At 42.3% G+C, this 20,840-nt stretch overlaps 1 protein-coding gene across 3 annotated transcripts; it reads left to right on the forward strand.

Moving 5' to 3' along the window:
• Nucleotides 1-2,517: 2,517 nt before the first annotated feature.
• CCNT1 (cyclin T1) lies at nucleotides 2,518-19,955 on the forward strand. 3 transcript variants are annotated; one of them, XM_070740652.1, is made up of 9 exons: nucleotides 2,518-2,755; nucleotides 4,089-4,170; nucleotides 6,877-7,005; nucleotides 7,753-7,813; nucleotides 8,946-9,008; nucleotides 9,853-9,898; nucleotides 14,163-14,326; nucleotides 14,584-14,654; nucleotides 15,825-19,955. In XM_070740652.1, the coding sequence occupies exons 1-9, from the start codon at nucleotides 2,736-2,738 to the stop codon at nucleotides 17,181-17,183; spliced, it is 1,995 nt and encodes a 664-aa protein (XP_070596753.1). In that variant the 5' UTR covers nucleotides 2,518-2,735; the 3' UTR covers nucleotides 17,184-19,955. The 3 variants fall into 3 exon arrangements, with proteins under 3 accessions (XP_070596753.1, XP_070596755.1, XP_070596756.1); XM_070740654.1 differs by lacking the exon at nucleotides 7,753-7,813 and having other exon boundaries at nucleotides 2,593-2,755; XM_070740655.1 differs by lacking the exons at nucleotides 7,753-7,813; nucleotides 14,163-14,326 and having other exon boundaries at nucleotides 2,593-2,755.
• Nucleotides 19,956-20,840: the final 885 nt, after the last annotated feature.

A 20,840-nucleotide genomic window follows, 5' to 3' on the forward strand; every position in this document is an offset into this window, starting at 1 on the left:
TTCTATTTCCTGGTTTCTGAAGCATGTTTGCTTTGTTACCGTGGTGATATACTGATTTTAGTACATTAGCTAAGAAAGCAATTTGTGATGTCTTAAGGCAACATAATTTGATATAATTGAGGAAATTATATATTTTGGAATCCAATTCCCCATTGTTGTGTCATCAACTTGCACTTATTTGCATACATCAAAGGATGAACAAAAATATTTCCAACTGACTTAAGATTGCTCATATTTGTTTTGCTTGTCTGTTGGCAACACCTAGCCAATCTTAGCTAACCCCAGAAAGTTAAGCTATGTTGGACCTGGAAGAAAGATGATCAGGAAATTCTATCATGCAGGCAAGACTAAGCATATTGGAAAAAAGTTAGTAACAACTAGTTTCATGGTCTGTCTTAAGGGAATCTTTATTTGACAGTCTTAAATAGCCAGTAACCTGAATGATTAATCCAATTAACTTGTTCAGGAGTCTTTGGAGAAGTGCTAACAATTATCAAAATCCAATCAAATTTTGCCAAAAGCAGCTCAAATCTAGGGACTCTGCTGCATGCAGACATCTTCTGATTCTATTGCAGCAATAAGGGCTGCCAAAGTTAATCAAGGTCTTTATGTCCATTGCATTGTAGGAAGTTAGCACCCACCCCTCTCCTAGAAAAAAAGAAGAAATATCCTAGGAAATATTTTAAAAGGCAGAACATCTGCAGAAACATGCTTTTAGGCAAGGGAAAAGACTCAATCTTAGTAGCCCCCACCGGTCAATGTGCCATCAAGGAATGGCCCAGCTCACCTTTGTTAAGAGCTGGATCAAATCTATTCTACATAACAAACAACAGTCATATTAGGAATTGCCCAAAGCCCTTTGATTCCATCATCACCCAGCAAAGGGTCAGCCAAATTTGAATTCAAAAACACAGCCTACAAAGTTGCTTATGCATGGCACCATGGGAATCTGACAACCAATCAGAGTGCAGAGTGCAACAGGAGACACTGAGGTGGGGCCCAACAGAAGTTATGAAAACTCAGAGATTCTTAGCAACTGCCTTTTTGTCCTCTAGACCCAACATCTGGAAGCATGTAATCCACCTTTTCTGTACAGGAGCTCATGCCATGTGCTCCTGTCCACCATTAAACCTTCTTTCCAAGCAACCTCCATGAATCCAGTGTCTTATCCCCCACTTGAAACTTAACCCAGAAGCAGGAGTGGGCAAAATTGGCTCTTCTATGACATGTGGACTTCAACTCCCAGAATTCCTGAGCTAGCATGATTGGCACAGGGATTCTGGGAGTTGAAGTTCACAAGTCATAGAAGAGCCAACTTTGCCTACCCCTGCCCAGAAGAATATTACTTAAAACACTATAAGCTGCTGTGGTTAGCTCTGGCCCAGCTCCTGCCCCAAGGAATGTGGAGGTGGAGGTGGGGGAAACATCCACATGCCACAGGCTTGTTTTGCTCCTGATAGAATCTGCCGACGATGTCTCCTCTGTCGAAGGAAGCGTGAGTGACAAGGAAGAGGGGAGTTTGGCAAACAGCCCAGGAGGAGATCAATCATCCTTATCATCCCTGGATTCTGAACAAGAACTTATGATGGACCCACGCATGCGCAGAGTGATGCATAAGAGAGAACAACTGAAGGATTATTACAGGAGATAAGTGAGGCCACCTGTGGTTGGGTGGGGCTGCTGTAATTAGTGCTACAGATAAAAAGAGCAGCGTGCTGGTTTAGCCTCATGTAAGTTTATCTGATATCATAGTTTCGTCAAGATGGTGGTTTGCTGTTCCCCTGTTCAAGACTGTGTGCGGACTTGCTGGACTTTGGAATTGGACTCAATTTCCCAGTTACTGGGTGAGAAATTGCATTGCATTTAACCTGCGCCTTTGCCTTGTGTGTACCAGAAAATCCCTTTGACATTTAAAAAGGGAGTTGTTTCTGCTTTTCTGTTGATAAAGACTTTTTGTTTTCCTTTTATCCTGTGGTGTGTGTCTGTTTGGACTAATCACCCTGTAATTACGGGCGGTTGGAACACACTGGCAGAACAATAAATGCAATGTTTATGGGGTGGCGCAGTGGTTAGAGTGTAGCACTGCGGCCTACTTCAGCTAAATGCCAGCTGTAGTCTCACCACTGGCTCAAGGCTGACTCAGCCTTCCATTCTTCTGAGGTGCTTAGAGAGGCTGTAAAAGCACCATGGAGGGGATATACAAATCTACATGCTATTGATATTTTAAAACCCTTTTCAAGAGCCAAAAAGTTTCAAAATAATCAGCGACTTCTCATCCAGATGGAAGTTCAGCAAAGCGTAGGGAATAGGGAAGTTGGAAGCAGAAAAAAAAATCTAGCTGAATATTGCAACCTCCCTCGTATTTCCAGGACCCAAAACAAGAGTCCAAAGGAAAACCTTGATCGCCTACAAACAAAGCGGGCGAGGCAAAACCGGAAGCTCGGTATGCAGTTTCCGCCCCGCGCGCTCCACCGCCCCGAGTGTCGGGGCGGAAGTGCGCGCGCACGCAGAGTCGGCAGGAGTTAGACGCGATGACGTAAGCGCTCGGCCGGCGCCTGCGTGCGTGCGTACCTTGTCCGGCGCATGCGCTGCTGTCTAGCACGGCGGCTGCGGGAGGTGGAAAACGCTGGTATTTCACCCGAGAGCAGCTCGCCCGGAGTCCTTCCTGGCGCTTAGGACTCGACCCGGACAAGGAGTTGTCGTACCGGCAGCAAGCAGCTAACCTGCTTCAGGACATGGGCCAGCGCCTCAACGTGTATCCCTTCGGCAACTAGGCCGCGCCTTGAACCGGGATTGGGCTGGGCAGGGTGACGGGAAGGGGTCCGGGCCCGCCGGAGAGTCACGTAAACGACTTTGGGGAGCCTGTTAGGTTTAGGCGAATGGAGGGGGGAGGCTTGGAAGGGGGTGTCGTAGTGTTAATAGGAACAAGCATTGCGGTCGTCGCTCCGGTACGCGGAGAAGTGTTTTTATGGCTGGGGCGCCTTTAAGGTCGTGTCCCCGAGAGAGCTTGATTTGGAACTGCTCAACACAGATGAGCCTTTCACGTCGGATGGGGAATGTGAAACGCACATGTTGGGACGCTGGTACAGTTTAGGCTTGAAGGGGGTAGGTAGGCTTCTTTACGAGGGGCCGGTTGGGAACACGTTATTAAGCAGAGGCGTTTGGCTGGCCTGTGGCATGATTTGGATGATAATGTAATTTTGATCATATTTGTGGATGGGAGAAAAAGTGAACCATCCCCCCTCCGTGTTTGATTTGAACATTAATGTTGAGCCTCACCCCCCCCCCCCCCAGCTGTATTTATATTTAGCATTTTGGCTGAATGAATATTGAAGTCCCTAATACAAAGCTTAATGGATCTTTTTATTAAGATGCAATTTAACAGCTTAATGTGAAAATATTTGCAGTATATGCGTAGTGTGTGTGTAAATGTATGTATGTGTGTGTGTATCTATGTGTATTTATGCTGATAATGAAAAGGAAGGGAGAATTATCATTATCAGCAAAAATATGTTGCACATAGAAACATAGAAGATTGACTGCAGAAAAAGACGTCATGGTCCATCTAGTCAGCCCTTATACTATTTCCTGTATTTTATCTTAAAACGGATATATGTTTATCCCAGGCATGTTTAAATTCAGTTACTGTGGATTTACCAATCACATCTGCTGGAAGTTTGTTCCAAGCATTTACTACTCTTTCATACATAGATACACATATAGAATATAGTTTGTCGGTTATAAAAATTTATCTGCCTTGGAGGCAAAAAGGAAACAGTATGTTCCCTCCCATATTTTGGTATACCAGGGTGATTTGATGGAAAAAACAAACGTGTGTGTGTGTGTGTGTGTGTGTGTGTGTGTGTATGCATGTATGTATGTGTGCAAGAAATATTGTAAGACTGGCTAAAATATTTATGTAAGATCTTAAAAGTTATGTAAAGCCATGAGTAGTTTTACTCAGAAATCAGATTCTTGGCTTAGTTTTAGGAAGTCAACTTTTAAAATTCTTAGCTTTCACATAATCTTTTCTTAGAAAGAATAATGCACTATTAAATTTAACATCTTCCTTAATGATGAACTACTAGTTCTCAACTGACTATTAATACAGCAATTGTTTATATGCATCGTTTCTACATGGTTCAATCCTTTACCCACTTTCATCGAAATGTAAGTATGATATCAGTTTGTGTTTCTCAGCTGGTGTTCTGAATGGATTTATTATATATTTTCTTTTTGGCTGATAGATTGAAGAATGTGCATAATATGGAAGTTGTAGAACTTTAATAATTGAAAATATATACTGTGGAGTTAAGTCTTCAGAGATGGATTCAATGAAATTTATGCTTCAATCTACATGCTAACAAGTATTAATGAGGTTCTTAACTTTAAACCTTTTTAAAAAATTAAGAGCGTTTCAAAGAAACAATTATAAACAATGCTACTTTAGAATATAATAATAACAATTGGCAAAGTATGTGGCAATTTTTCAGCCATTACTGACAAAATACTTGCTAGAACACTGACACATTAATTGGATGCCTGACATACAAGGAAATTTACTTTCTGAGGGAAACATCTTAAAAAAATCAACATTGCATCTGAGAATGGTTTATGGTTTCCCATAAACAGTTTATAATAAACCTACATATTCTGACTTCAGACTACAGTGGTACCTCAAGATACGAACCCCTCGTCTTACAAACAACTCGTGATACGAACGCGGGGTTCAGCAAAATTTTGCCTCTTCTTACGAACTTTTTTCGAGTTACGAACCGGCGTTCGGAGACTGCTGGGAAGCCGCGCTGCTGTTTTAAAAGGTGACAGCCAGGCGGCGGGGCTTCCCAGAAGCCTCCCGAACGCCGGTTCGTAACTCGAACAAAGTTCGTAAGGAGAGGCAAAATTTTGCTGAACCCCGGGTTCGGTTCGGGAGGTTGCTGGGAAGCCCCCCAGGCTGGCTGCGACCTTTTAAAACACCCGCGCCGCTTCGCAGCTGTCTCCTGAAGCCGAACGCTAAAGCCGAACTTCCGCGTTCGGCTTCGGGAGACAGCTGCGAAGCGGCGCGGCTGTTTTAAAAGGTCGCAGCCGGCCTGGGGAGCTTGCCAGCACCCCCCCGAACCCAGAACCCGGGTTCGGGGGGGTGCTGGGAAGCCCCCCATGCCGGCTGTCACCTTTTAAAACAGCCGCACGGCTTCCCAGCAGTCGCCGAAAGCCGTTTTTTTGCGGGGGTTTTTTTGGTTGCACGGATTAATTGACTTTACATTGTTTCCTATGGGAAACAATGTTTCGTCTTACGAACCTTTAGTCTTACGAACCTCCTCCTTGCACCAATTAAGTTCGTATCATGAGGTATTACTGTATTTGCAAACAGCTTTTTCCCCTTGGTTCGAATGTAAATTTCTTTTTCTTTGCACATTTGAGAGTACAGTGATCTCTCGGTTAGCGCGGGGGTTACGTTCCAAGACCTCCAGCGCTAACCGATTTCCGCGTTATATTGGATGCGGAAGTAAAACCACCATCTGCGCATGTGCGCCATTTTTTTCATGGCCGCACATGCGCAGATGGTGGAGTTTGCGTGTGGGCGGCGGGGAAGACCAAGGGAAGATTCCTTCAGCCGCCCAACAGCTGATCTGCTCCGCAGCGCGGAAGCAGCGAGGAGCCGAAGATGGGGTAAAGGCAAAGGGGAAACCCCATCTTCGGCTCCTCGCTGCTGCCGCGCTGCGGAGCGGATCAGGTGTTGGGCGGCTGAAGGAACCTTCCCTTGGTCTTCCCGCCAGATCACTTGCCGCTTGCCAGTCCACACACGCCCCCCTGGATGAGCGGCCCCGCATGGCCCCAGCGCCGGACTCCGTTGCCGAACGGCGAAACCGGAAGGGGCGAGGTGGGGGAGAACGGGAGGCTCAGCATTCCGGCAGTCGCAGCGCTGGCTCTCAACTTTTCTTTTTAGCACTGGGGAGGCAAGTCAGCTCCTGCCCAGTTTTAAAAAGAAAAGTTGACAGCCAGCGATTGTTCCGCTGCCGCCAGCATGGAGCCCACGGGGGATTCGCCTTCCTCCCACCCGCAGCCGAGACTGATCGTGGGCTCCTTCGCAACCTCGGAGAGCTTCCTGGTTTTCGTGAGCTTTCATGCCCTGGAAGCTCTCCGAGGTTGCGAAGGAGCCCACGATCAGTCTCGGCTGCGGGTGGGAGGAAGGTGAATCCCCCGTGGGCTCCATGCTGGCGGCAGCGGAACAATCGCTGGCTGTCAACTTTTCTTTTTAAAACTGGGCAGGAGCTGACTTGCCTCCCCAGTGCTAAAAAGAAAAGTTGAGAGCCAGCGCTGCGACTGCCGGAATGCTGAGCCTCCCGTTCTCCCCCACCTCGCCCCTTCCGGTTTCGCCGTTCGGCAACGGAGTCCGGCGCTGGGGCCATGCGGGGTCGCTCATCCAGGGGGGCGTGTGTGAATGCCACGGGGCTGGGCTCGGCTCCCCCCTCGGCTCCCCCCCTTACCAGCCCCGCCGCGGAAGGCTCCATTCTGTTCCCTGCTGGCCCGATTGAGCGGCCGGCGGTCTCCATTCAGGGAACAGACGTCCACCCCCTCCTCGGAGTCCCCGGCACCCAGCGTCCCCACGCCGCCTCCACATCCCGGTAATGCGCCCGACCTCTGCCTCTCTCTTTCTCTCTCATATACCACGCCGGCAACAGGGAGAGAAAGAGAGAGAGAACTAGCGTGGACTTATTTTTTATTTTTTAATATTTTATTTTTTTAATTAATATTTTTTTAAAAACCGCGTTGCAGCGTTTCGCGCTAATCGAGAACGCGCAAATCGAGGGACCACTGTAGTGTGATTTTGCTATTTGAGGGGTGGTATATTTAATACATTTCTTCTCTATAAAGGCTGTGGCACCAGCTGCCCTTTTCCTGGCAGCTAAGGTGGAGGAGCAACCTCGAAAATTGGAGCATGTCATCAAGGTTACTCATGCCTGCCTGCACCCTCTGGAAGCTGCTCCTGATACACGGAGTGAGGTAAGTAGTTAAACTTATGTGAAAGATGTACTGTGCACAATGAATCAGAGAGAAAGAACACATCCTGGCAGTGCAAATCCACCAGGCTTCGTTTTACTGAGAGTGCCTCAGCCACCTTGAAATGCAACTGAATAATTTCCAGAATAAGATTATTTAACAGTTTGAATACAGATAAAGAGTTACTGCTCTTGGTGCATAGTACAGAAAGCTCTCGGTTTTGTAAACCAAATTGCTTGTCTGTCCTGTGTGTTCTGGCCAGTGTGTTGATAAAAGCTTGGTGTGTGGCACAGCTTGCATTGAGGAATGGATGTTGCCTGCCAGGATCATACTCTTATGGTGATATAGAAATTGATTTGTGAAATCCAGTCATTTTTACTGTTCAAATAAAAAAATTATTAAGCACATTGTTTCAGTTCTTACCACAGCCCTTCCTGACAGGACCAGCACATCTAACCTTGCCAACAAGGGGGAAGCTTTATTTTAAAACTAAATTGGAACAAAAAGGCAATTTTGAGCTTGTGCTACAGGACAATTTCAACAACAGCAGTATGCAATTAGCAATTTTTATTGTGTGTCCATTCGGTGCTCTTTCCTCTGGAAATGGGATGTTTATGCCCATTTTCTCCAGCACAAATATAATAAAGATTCCCCCTTGATGTTTTTGCCTCCTCAAGAGAGTGTTAGAAATATGCAGGCTTAATACAGAGTGCCTCATCACAAGTAACCTGCCTGTCCTCTCAACCCCAGGGTTACCTGCAACAAGCCCAAGACCTGGTCATTCTAGAGAGCATAATACTGCAGACCCTGGGTAAGTTTTCCAAGCGGACGGGCTGCTCCATGAATCTCAGACCCAGGAATGTTCCGCAGAATGGAGAGTATAACCCAACCCCAGTCTTCTTCACAGCTGACCAATATGGGAAGCCATCAGTCCAGGCGACAGTTCTTGTCATAATGGCCAGTTTATGACTTGTTTATGTTTTGAGTGAATGTGTTCATACAACTATAAATGTGCAAACAGGATTTTCTTTTTAACAGGATTTATATTCTTTAGGTTCCAGGCATTGTACTCTGGATTGAAGTCTTAGCAGCTTGTCAGTCTAATGTTTCAACTGTATTACTATATAGTTTAATAATCCAGGATAGGAAATAAATATCCTGATAAATTACTATACATTATTAATGTTAAGCTTTTGCTGCAAATGTAATTCTTCATTTGAAAGGTGTTTAGCAATTAAAATGCCATTTTTGAACTTTGATAGTTGATAGGCTTGCCATTATAAAATGATATATACTGTAATATGTATTCCTACTGTTTACTGTTATACACAAAATGCTTTCCTATTACTGTTGAGCAAGACATTTTGACTTTGACTATACAGTATGTAAGCATGTTAATCCTGACTGTGAAACATTGAATGCATGAAATAAGTTAAATATAATTTGTAACAGATGCTTAACAATTGTGATATATGGACATAATTTATAAACTGTTAATTTGCAGGAATAAAGAATATTAGTTTCTTCATATACTTTCCTTTAATGAGAATAAAAATATTCTCAGAACAAATTAAAAATGATTAAAAACTATTCTAAGAGTAACATACTTGCTTGAGTTATTAAAGTCAGCAGAAAAACAAGTAGTTGCTAGAATTTTTTACTCTAATTCATAATTGAGAATCAATTTTAGAATACATGAATGTGTGTCAGTATTTTTACCAGGAAATTTAGTATTTCAGAAACTTGCAATATCTGTTGCATTCTTGTGCTAGATAATTGATGTATTTGAGCCCAGGAGATGTCCTGTTTGCATCTGAGCACAGAGCGGTATTAATTGACTGGAGGAACAATCCACTTTGCCTCCCAGGATCAGAGACATACATGGTATGTAGAATTACAAGCAAGTTATATCCATGTTCTAAATGTTTCTTTTTTTCTTCTAGGATTTGAAATCACCATAGATCATCCTCATACTCATGTGGTGAAGTGCACACAGCTAGTTCGAGGTATGTTCCAAACATGACTGTAATTGTTGCTAAGACAACACATATGCAAAAATGATTGTTTACTAGCTCAGAAAATATTTACAAGAATAAAGTTCCTTGGTAAAGGATGCCATTTATGTATTTTATTTATTAATTGGACTTATATGCTGCCCCTCTCCGTGTTAAAAAGGAAAACAAAGAGGCTGTTACTGTACTAAATAGATGCCTTTTTCATGTCTACAGGAAAAGGGCTTCACAATGAAAATACCAATGTCAGCCTTTATAGCAGAAATGTATACATTCAACCTGTGCACAGCATTCTATATGGAATGCTTTGCAGTTGTCTTTCCATCATGGGCATGCACAGATATTTCCTTTTACTGGTAAGGGTTTTACTGGGAGGGTTGCCTATGCTTGCACATTTATAAGGAGACAATCTAAGTAGCAACTTTAATGTTTTGCAGTGGGTTTTTCTTTTCTTTAGAAACATCTTTTGAATGCTTTCAACAGCTGTAATAATAATATACATTTTAAAGATTATACAGTACATGGTGCTCATAGCTTCCTTTGAGTAGAATTGCAAAGGATATATTTTCTGTCCTTTTGAACCACAGTGCCATTTCTATGTCCAAATTATATTTTCAGAAGTCCAATATGACTCCTTAATCAAGGCCAGAAAAGAAGCTGGAAAACTTTTTCTTGTCCTCACATGACAAGATTTTGCCACTGTAATCATTTCCCTAGCCAATAAGCCCAGAGTTCCCACATTAAAGTTCCCCAGTCTTGGCATATAGAATTAGAGGAAATCCATAATGTGCAACACCTTAAGTATTGGCAAATTTGACTTGTGACTTTTCTCTTTCAGCCAGCAAGGACCTAGCACAAACTTCCTACTTCATGGCTACCAACAGGTAGATGTTGAGAATTCAGATTTGTTTTATTTTAAAATGTTTTTGGTAAATTGTTGCAAAAAAAAAATAATTGAAAAAATATGCCACATTTAGAGTGTATTTCTTGACATCAGAACAGTAGATTTCTTTAAAATTTGTTTCTTTCAGTTCGAATTTCAGAACAGGAATATACAAAATATCCTTATAATTGAGCACACATATTGCTAGTCCACCAATGACCAGTTCTCTTTATTGTAACTATAATGGCAAGAAATAAAGACTGTAAAACAAAACAAAAAAAATCTGTCCCAGCTGCCTAAAATAAATCTTTTCTTGTAAATTAGATTTTGAGCTACAAATTATTAACAAATTAATTACCTGGTTTGCATAATACATTATCATGGCTTAATTTAAGCATGCTTTGCTATGGAAACACAGACTGTAGATTCATGAAGTAATTTATCAAGTACAAGCACATAAATTGGTGTTTGTTTATTTACACCAGCCATGGTTTCCTGTATTGTTCAAGCTGTGGAAGAATATTACATCTCATGTTCGTTTCTCTTTCTAATCTTCAGAATTAGAAAATAAAGACAGTGAAGCCAAAAAAATCAAATACAAAATGGGTTTGACCTTGATTAGCAGATTCTGATTTTTGTTTTTTTAAAGAAGCACATTCTCGTTTTTTTCCCGATTCAAAAATGTAGCGTATTTCCTATGGCACATATCAATAAAGTTTAGTTCTTGGCTTATGACAGCAATTAGAATTGAAATTTTTATCACTAACTGATACAGTCATAAATTGCACTCCTGGTTACTTGGATTAAATATTTCTACTTAAAAGTTAGAGCAAGAGTCTCCAACCTCTGTACATGGCATGGCAGAAACAGCCCTGCAAGCAATCGAATCCCCAGTCTGCGGGATGCAGGCAGTATGTGAGACCATGCCCCTTACAGTGTGTGGGAAAACTTCCCTCCATGGAACCTATCCCTGGTGCCCAAAAGCTTAGGGACCACTGATTTAGAGGACGATGAGGCTTAAAATTGAAAAGTAAAGCTATTTTTGAAAGAATCATCCAGAATTTTTTAATAGCAAATTGTTACCTTAAGATACTTTTTTTCTGACCTTATGTTTTCTAAACATTTTGAGTATTTGTATTTAATCACTATTTGGGATATTTATATCCCAACTTCGAAAAATGTTAAATCAGTTACTGCTGAATTTAGTAATACTAGCTGTATTTTATGCATGTTTGTAAAGAAGTACCTAAACACTGGTTTTGGCTTGAAGTATTTTTAATGACACAGAGGCATAAAGGAAAAAAAATTATAATAAATAATGACATCCTTAGTATTTTAAACACAGTTAAGAGAATACGTACTGTTAATGTGTGGTGCCTCATGAAATGCAAGAGGCCAAAGTCCATTATCCTTCCTGCAGTAAATTGAAAAGACTTAGATTGTCTTGCTTGCTGCCCAACAGTCAATACAGTGGTACCTCATGATACGAACCCCTCGTGATACGAACCCGGGGTTCGAAATTTTTTTGCCTCTTCTTACGAACTTTTTTCGGCTTACGAACCCACTGTAGATCGCAAAATGGCGCTCCGCTGGCCGCCGCCGCCGCCCGGCTGTCATCTTTTAAAACAGCTGGGGGGCTTCTCGGCGTTCTCCTGAACGCGGAACCTGGAAGTTCGGGTTCGGGTTCTGGAGGCCACCGAGAAGCGCCTGGCTGTTTCAGAAGGTGACAGCTGGGTGGCGGTGCCCGGCGGAGCCCGTTTTTGTGATCGGCGGCAGCATTTTTGGTCGATCTGGAGGCTGGAAAGGAGGTGGGGAATCCCAATAGGGAATTCCATGGGCGGAGCTTTGACGTCATGAAGACGTCCTTCCTGGAGGCCAAAACGGACGTCTTCGTGATGTCAAAGCTCCCCCCCCTTGGAATTCCCTATTGGGATTCCCCACCTCCTTTCCAGCCTCCAGATCGGCCAAAAACGCCATCGCTGATTGCAAAAACGGCACTCCGCCGGGCACCGCCGCCCAGCTGTAACCTTCTGAAACAGCCAGGCGCTTCTCGGCGGCCTCCCGAACCTGAACTTCCAGGTTTGGCGTTCAGGAGAACGCCGAGAAGCCTCCCGGCTGTTTCAGAAGGTGACAGCCGGGTGGCGGCGCCCAGCGGAGCGCCATTTTGCAATCCCCCCCCCTTTGCACGCATTAATCGCTTTTACATTGTTTCCTATGGGAAACATTGTTTCGTCTTACGAACCTTTCGCCTTACGAACCTACTTCTGGAACCAATTAAGTTCGTAAGACGAGGTATTACTGTATATTGTTGCATAGAACAGAGTAATAATGCCCAACAATGTAAAAAAATGTTGAGCTGGTAGATGCATACTATGCAAGAAGTTCAATATGATTAACAGCTAGCAATGCTAGAAAGTTGGGGGGTTGGGTGGGTGGGTTAGGAAGAAGTCTGGGCTATCGGTATGGATAGACTTTAGAACATATATACAGTGGTACCTCGAGATACGAGTTTAATTCGTTCCGGACCTGGGCTCTTAAGTCGAGCAGCTCTTATCTCGAACGACTTTTCCCCATAGGAATTAATGTAAATAATTTTAATTGGTTCCAGCCCTCAAAAAACTCACAAAGTTAGTCTAAATTATGCAGAAAGACATGTTTTTAATGAAGAAATGTACATGTACATATAAATGAATAATGAAGTTTCTTTCACTTAACTTGTAAACTTTCTTAAACTTTTAAATTTACATATGTTCAACTTCTCTGCCACCCAATCCTGTAGGACAGAGGTCCCCAACCCTTTTTGCACCAGGGACCGGCTTTAAGCGATCAAGAGAGGAATGGGTGAATGAATGGACGGAGGGTGGGAAGGAAGGAAGGAAAGAGGGAAGGGACAGGAACAGGGGAAGGAAGCAAGGAAACTTATGAAAGGGGAGAGTAAGAGAGGAATGAGTGAAGGGAGGGAGGGAGGGAAGAAGGTGGGAAGGAGAAAGAAAAGAAGAAATAGAGGAAGGGAAGGTAAAAGAGAGAAAGAAAAAGAGCAAGAAAGAAAGAAAGAAAGGGGGAAGGGACAGGAACAGAGGAAGGAAGCAAGGAAACTTATGAAAGGGGAGAGTAAGAGAGGAATGAGTGAAAGGAGGGAGGGAGGGAAGAAGGTGGGAAGGAGAAAGAAAAGAAGAAATAGAGGAAGGGAAGGTAAAAGAGAGAAAGAAAAAGAGCAAGAAAGAAAGCTGCAAGCACCCCCCCGAGCCCCCCAGGCCGGCTGCAACCTTTTAAAACACGCGCGCCGCTTCGCAGCTGTCTCCTGAAGCCGAACGCGGAAGTTAGCGTTTGGCTTCAGGAGACAGCTCCTTGGCGCTTGTATCTCGAATTTGGGCTTGTAAGTAGAACAAAAATATCTCTCCCCTCCCAGCTCTTATCTCGAGTTGCTCTTAAGTAGAGCAGCTCTTATGTCGGGGTTCCACTGTACTCCATTCCAGGCTGCTTGCAAATTGCATTGCATGGCGACTATTGCCCTTTCTATATCCATTTTTTTTCATCCTATCAAGTGATATGAGTAGATGCTGATCTGTAATTTACATATTTTTCAACGTGCATATTTTTTTCCAGTACTCACCATTTGCGCCTTTTTGCCATGCACTGTTATTAGTCTCCTGAAGGATTTTATGGAATATACATGCCACTTAAACATTGCCACCTCCTGCCAGCATATTTTGCCTCATGAAATTTCTGGGCCCAGTTCCTTGTATAGTTTGTTGGGCAGCCTGCTTTAATTGTTTGAATCTTGTTAGAATAGGAATTATTAATGGAAATACACCAACACCTCTTTTAATTGATTCAAGGCTTGAGTTGTATTGAACATCACTTTTCCTTTCTGGTCTTATTCAAAATTTGCTGTCGGTGTTTGCTAAAAAACAGATTTCTTGCAAGGAGCAAATTGTTCAGATTTTTCCCTAGGATTATGTCTTAAGTGCTGCTGTAGAATCCAATTTGTAACTTTGTTAGGAGTTAATTCCTTTGCCTTTCATGAAGATCACGCGGGTGTCCTGGAGCTCCAGGCTGACAGAAGCTCTTGGAAAACCTTGTGGGAAAAGGCTCAAGTGGAGTTATTGCGAAAGGCAAGCTTGACCTTGCAGGATGACATTTTTTAAAGCTGAGGGATGCCTAATTCCTGCAGTGTCTGTCCAGCGGGCGGTTGTATGTGCGGCTGCTGTTCAAGCTTGGGAGCTGACAGCTTTCTGTTTCTCTCCCCCTGCTGGTGATGTCAGCCTTCACCTAACAACCTTCAGCCTGCAGTACACCCCTCCCGTTGTGGCCTGCGTCTGCATCCACTTGGCCTGTAAGTGGTCCAACTGGGAGATCCCAGTCTCCACGGACGGGAAGCACTGGTGGGAGTACGTTGATGCTACTGTAACTCTGGAACTCTTGGATGGTAAGTTTGCAGCAAGGTCAAATGCATTCTCTGCCCAATAAGAGGTACTCCATTAACTTAATATTTTATTTTTGACTTCTGTATCAAGGTTTCCAGCATGAGAGTAAAGAAGTGGGATGAATTTTGTAAACTGAACCTGTACTATTAGGCTTTGGACTGCTCTGTTTTTTGCTGACGAGGATGGACATTAAAATATGCTCCTGTAGAATTTGTGCTGTAGTATGTTTACTAGCTTTATTCTTGTGTTTGTGTTACAGAATTAACTCATGAATTCCTTCAAATCCTTGAGAAAACTCCAAATCGACTGAAACGAATCAGGAATTGGCGGGTAAGATACTTTGGCCTCTTTGTACTTCTCTTTGATAACAATGTTGAAGGAAGACTGTTGCTTGGAAAACTAACATACAGCCGAGGCTTCAGTTAACAGGGCTTAACACAGATATACATTCATAAACATCTTGAGGCATCCATTAATTTCCAATACTACTTTAAAAATTCACTGCAATGTCAGATCATTTCAAGTAGAGCTCTGACTTTCCGAAATCAGCTATCATATTTCACTACAAGTTATCTGGATTCCAGAGAAGCTCAGAATAAGTGAAAGGAAAAAAACACATTTGATTGCTAGTTGCCACCCAGGGTTGCGCCTCCACCCCCCCAAAAAAGGATCTTCATATTCTAAACATGGAGCAGGGGAGCAAGAAAATTTTGGAGAGGGGTGGGGGGCAGAGAGCAAACAGAGGAAAATAACCAGAAAGAGGAATAAAACCCAGGAAATGCTATTAGGTAATTATTTCTCTTTAATACTCATAATATGGGATAATTCCAATATTTTGTGATAGGCCACAGAGCCCACAATATTTATTTTATGGTAGAAGCCACAGGGCAAATGATTTTCCAAAATTTCAGGCATTCCTGTTGCCCCAGATAGATTGGAGAATCCCTGTTTTAAATATATATAAGCAGTGCTCGATGTGGAATAAAGTCAAACGTGTAAAACAGGTCAAATAAGAACATTCACAGAATGAAAATAAAGTAGTTTAAAACATTCTCTGAAGAATAAAAGTATCTCTCACACTGAAATGCTTTAAATAAATAGCAGCTAAGCCTCTGCTAGGAATGCATTCTGTAAGTGTAGAGAATTAAAAAAGGATTTTGAGACACCAACCGTCACTCAAAATAAGGAGGAATAGAGGGCTTTAGAAGGAAGTCCTGTGGGACAAATGTGATAGTACAGCTTCAACCTTCTGAATTGATAAAGTAAATATGACAGCTTTTATTAAATTATTAACAAAATTGTTTATTAATGGCTTTTTTCTAAAATAAAAGTTTTCATTTCATCATGGTCTGTCTTATGAATAGCATGCATTAAAAATGAACTCTATATGGTACTTCAGCAAAATATAGCAGTGCCTAGCTATGTAGTATTCCTCTTTCTCTAGGCTTATTGTATGGCTAGAAGAGATTAATATACCAGTTTTGAATGCTTTCATTTTAGGCCTGTCAAGCAGCCAGGAAAACGAAGACGGATGACCAAAGTGAGGATGACGGCCTCTCTGAACAGACAATCCTCAGCATGATCTCCAGAAGTGCATCAGACACGACTATTGCAGGCCTGATGAGCATGTCAACGTCTTCAACCACTGGAGCCACTGCTTCACTTTCAGCTGCAGGGGAAGACTCTCCAGGGGAACGAGGCATTACAGATATTTCACCCGACGGCTGGATGGTTCAGCCGCATAAACAAGAGGGCAGCAGCAGAGCTAACGAAATGTCTGCCAATCCTGATCATCTACATGATGATGGCATTGGTGGCGGCCCTTTTGTTAAGCAAAGCATCAAGAGTGCTCCACTAGCAAAAGTGTCATTGAAGGAATACCGAGCAAAACATGCTGAGGAGTTGGCTGCACAGAAACGCCAGCTGGAGAACATGGAGGCAAATGTGCGTTCTCAATATGCTTATGCTGCCCAGAACTTGCTTGTACAACAGCAACGTGAACGGGATGTGCAGCAGGAGGAGAACTCTCCCATTGTCCTGAAAATCCCTCTAGGCAACAATTCTGATGGTTCTGAACGGACTCCTACTGAAAAAGCTGATAAACCCTCATCGGCACTTAAAGTACGGTTGTCTGCCACAGGAGACAAGCCTATTGCTTCTTCCAAACAAGATGACATAAAAGTGCGCATTAAGGTCCCCCCTCCCACGGAACGACACAGCCTGCCCGATGAAAACAGTGGCAAGAGCAGGGGAGAGCACAAGGAAAAGCATAAGATCCATTCTTCTAACCACCATCACCACCATAACCATCATTCTCACAAACATTCACATGGGCAGGCTGTTGTCAACGCCAAACGCCCAGGGGATCCCAAGCATGTTAACCCAACTGGCATTGTGTCACACAAGGGCTACGTCGCAAATTGTTCCTCTCGTAAGAGACCGCTTTCTGAGGAGACCTCAGTTACAGTCCATGAACATCAGCCCAAAATCAGTAAGAGTTCCAAGGGGCCCACTGTGCCATTCCCGTTCCCTCAGCATTCTGGCCACAGCTTGGAAGCAGCTGGTCTATCTTTTGTGCAAGCTAACAAAGCCAGAGGGGCTCATGGAAAATTGGACAAGAGCACAGCTGGGGCCAACGGACACAACATGAACCAAACCATTGACTACCAGGATACAGTGAACATGCTGCACTCCTTGCTCAGTGCACAAGGCATGCAACCCACCCAGTCATCCAATTTTGACTTTGTGCATCATTACGGCGAATACTTGAACCCGAGGGCTGCTGCAAGTGTTGATAAGCCACGACCACCCCCACTCCCATCAGAACCTCCCCCTCCTTTACCGCCACTCCCCAAGTGATAGTTTTAACTACTGAGGTTCTACAAAAAAAATAATTGCTCATAGTAATCTCCACTGCCTTGTGTGAATGCCCTGTCCCCTTTTTAAAAGAAAACATTTTTTTATTATTAGTAGGAGAACATATAGAGTTCTTGAAACTGTGAAAAGATCCGCTCTTCTTTCTCTGTGTGCATCCCCACTCACCTACCCAGCCAGTTCTTCTGGATGGTGAAATTCTTCCAGCTGTCAAGTTCAGGTGAGGGTGGGCTTGAACACGATCAACCCGATAGGAAATGGCGCAGGACTATTTAAATTGACAGTCTTTTCTCCTTTTCTTTAAAAAAAAAAAAAAGAGGACTTTTAAAAATAATTTAAAATAAGTTATGTGTTTAATGTTGATTTTATTTTTCTAATGTGGATAAAGGAAGGAGTTATAGCAGAAATGGAAATGGAGAACGGTGCATGAGTTCTGTCTACTTGCAGTTGTTAATGTGTCTTGTCCCAGCGGAAGTTGCCTCCACCTGAACAAAGGTAGTGAAGGTTGAAAACAATAGGGAGAAAGGTGTGAGACACATGTACTCAATATATCGTATTTTTTGGACTCTTAAGACAGACGGTGTATAAGACGCACTAAGATTTCAAAGAGGTAAGTAAGGAAAGAAAACATTTTTGTCATCCCAAGCCCCCAGGAGTACTCTGCAAGCCTCCCAAACCCTCTGTGTACCCCATTATTATTATTTTTTTTTGCAAAAATGGCATTTTTGACTCCTCCCCAGCTCCTAGGAACACTCTGCAGGCCTCCCAAACCCTCTGCGCACCCTGTTTTTTGCAAAAATGGACCTGTTTTTTACCCATTTCTGCCAAAAACTAAACATGCAGAGGGTTTGAGAAGCCTCCAGAGTGCTCCTGGGAGCTGGGGAAAGCAAAAATAGCTCAGTTTTTGCAAAAAAGTGGGTCCGTTTTTACCCCCCCCCCCCCCCCAATGGGGTGCACAGAGGGTTTGAGAGACCTTAGAGTGCTCCTGGGGGAAGGCAAAAATTGTTCCCATTTTTTGTCTTTTTTCACAAAAATGGCATTTTGCCTTCCCCCAGGAGCACACTGCAGGCCTCCCAAACCTTTGTGCACCCCATTTTTGCGCAAAATTGGCACATTTCTAACAAAAATGTGACATGGGGAGGGGCTTCAGGAGGCCAGAATGGCTATATTCAGTGTATAAGATGCACCGACATTTCCACCCTCTTTTGGGGGTGGGTGGGGGATTTGCCTTATATTCCAAAAAATACGATAAGTTATGTAGAGAATGGAAATGGTGAAGCAGGTTTTTTCCCCACTTTCTCCTTACTTAGATCTGTGATTCTTCATCAGAAAGTAAATAGAGACAGATACATACCTAAAGTTCCAAAGAATGGTGGAATCAGAAATGTTAGTTAAATTGCTAACTTTTTTAGGCCTTCCTGCTGATCAAGGATAATTTAGGAGCGAGGTTTTATAAGTTCACTTCCTTCTTGACCATACTGCTTCTTTAGGGGTGCCGTTACTATGTTTACCATTTCAGTCTTTGTCTCAGTATTTGTCTCACTGGAAGACAAATGGCTAATATGACTTAACCGTTAAAAAAATCTCATGGGACTGTATTTCAGTGGTGGTCAGCACTGCATGCTAATGCATGAACTCTTGAGAGTGCCTTCAAAAAATGCTGCATTAGTTGTTTGGGGAAATTTGTCTTTCAGCAGAGGAGGAAGAACTAGATGAGGCCAACAGCCTAGGGGCATTAAAGCAGTAATCGTGATTCTGGGATGCTTTATATTATACCTTAAATACATTATGGAATATGAGATTTTCACATTTTGTCCAAAAGGGAAAAAAAGATAAGGATGACCACAAAAAAAATCAGGCAGACTTGGTGCACAGAGCAAAGATGAGTGCCTGTGGCCTTCCAAATGTTAAGTTATATTTCCCAGTATCCCTCACAGTTTTTCATGATACTATGGGCTCCTGAAATATCTAGAAAGTCTAATTTTTCTGTCTCTAAGAGGGAAGAAAATTGAATAAAAGTAGGATGAAGACTTGTGAATATGTTGATACAACAGTACAAAAATAGCCAGTTTGAAGGTGCCCTGAATTGGTTTGGATGTTGATGTAATATTCTGAACTTGTCACATACTATCTCTGGTATGCTAAAAATGGGGCTAGCATTTAAACATGGACATATATTATGTTTCTGTAGATAACATAAGAATATTTTAATTCTACGAAATCGGCCTTGGTTTGTAATCCAGCATTTGGACAAAGTATTTGGAGTGAGTGGTCTTCAATCTCAACTTTATTTTTTGTCTTTTAATATAGTCCCCTTGTTCCACAAGTCATTTCAGGGTATTCCTACTGTTGTGAAGTGAATTATAAATTGAAATCTGAGGGACTGTGTGACCTAAAAAGGGTTTGTTATCCAAAATGGATTACCCTAATACATATCAACAGAGGCCCAATCCAGTATGTTCGGTAGTGACTACGAGTTGTGGCCTCTGTAATGTCATGTGAGTGAAGTTAATTGCTGCTGGTTTCAGATGATGCATCATGTTTAAAATAAGACACTTCATCTGCTTGTTTTTGCCGAAGTATTTTCTCTGAATTTGGAATAATTATTTTCCCACCACCTTTGGATTTCTGAACCAATGGTGTCTCAGCTATTGATGCAAACTTTGGCCTAGTTTTGTGTAATGTTTCAGAACCTGTTTCTAATTCCTGGCTCATTTTATTACTATTTCACGTTTCAATAAATGTACTGTCTCCGCATTTAATTGGTTTCTTGTGAAATTTCTTGCTAATGTTTGAATTTATCAGGAAGTCTATACAAAAGTATTTGGCACAGTAACAGCAGCATTCTGAATCTATAAATCTTCCTTGTTTATTTCCTAGTCCTTTATTTTCACTGAGATGTAAAAGCAAGCAATAGCAATTACAATTTAAAAACAAACCACAATGGATTTGAACAAAAGATAGCAAGGAAGCAAGTAGGAAAGGAAAAATTACTTTGTGGCATGATAAAACATTTGGTAGACTCTCAGATGTTCATATTTTCAGATTTTTGGATCATAACTTGTCAGTTGAAAACTGTAGGTTACAATCTTGCTGTTACAATAGTAATCCTTCATTTACTATGCTTACTAGAAGTTCCTGGGTTACCCATGGAAATAAATGTGGCAGTTACATAAAAGTAATTAATGTATGCTGAATTATCTAAACCATCTCTTGGGCCTTATGTTTAAAAATAAGTTATTGTTTTGATCAGATGACATTTTCTAAAACATGTTCAGTAATCTATGTTTTGTATATTGTATGGATACCTACCCTCATGTATCAATTTACAGTTTTATAGTTGTTAATAATACAGTATGCAAATTTATAATGGCCTTGTAAATCCATAGTTATGTGTATTCAGGGGGGGGAAGTCAGAAGAGCTTTCTCAGTCACACAAATAAGATGAAAAAGCAGATTTTGAGGAGAACTCTCTGCATTTGCAGTTTAGCAACTGTTAAAATAAAAAATAAAATGCAGAGACTAATTCATACTGGACTGCAAGGAAAGTCCCAAGCCTGGCATTGTCTATGTTTTGATCTGCAGTCTTAAAATTCTTGTGGTAATTATGCTGGCTGGTTGTACAAGACTTGACTGGACTAT

The sequence above is a fragment of the Erythrolamprus reginae genome, chromosome 2, assembly GCF_031021105.1.
Source record: "Erythrolamprus reginae isolate rEryReg1 chromosome 2, rEryReg1.hap1, whole genome shotgun sequence".
NCBI classification, from domain to species: Eukaryota; Metazoa; Chordata; class Lepidosauria; order Squamata; family Dipsadidae; genus Erythrolamprus; species Erythrolamprus reginae.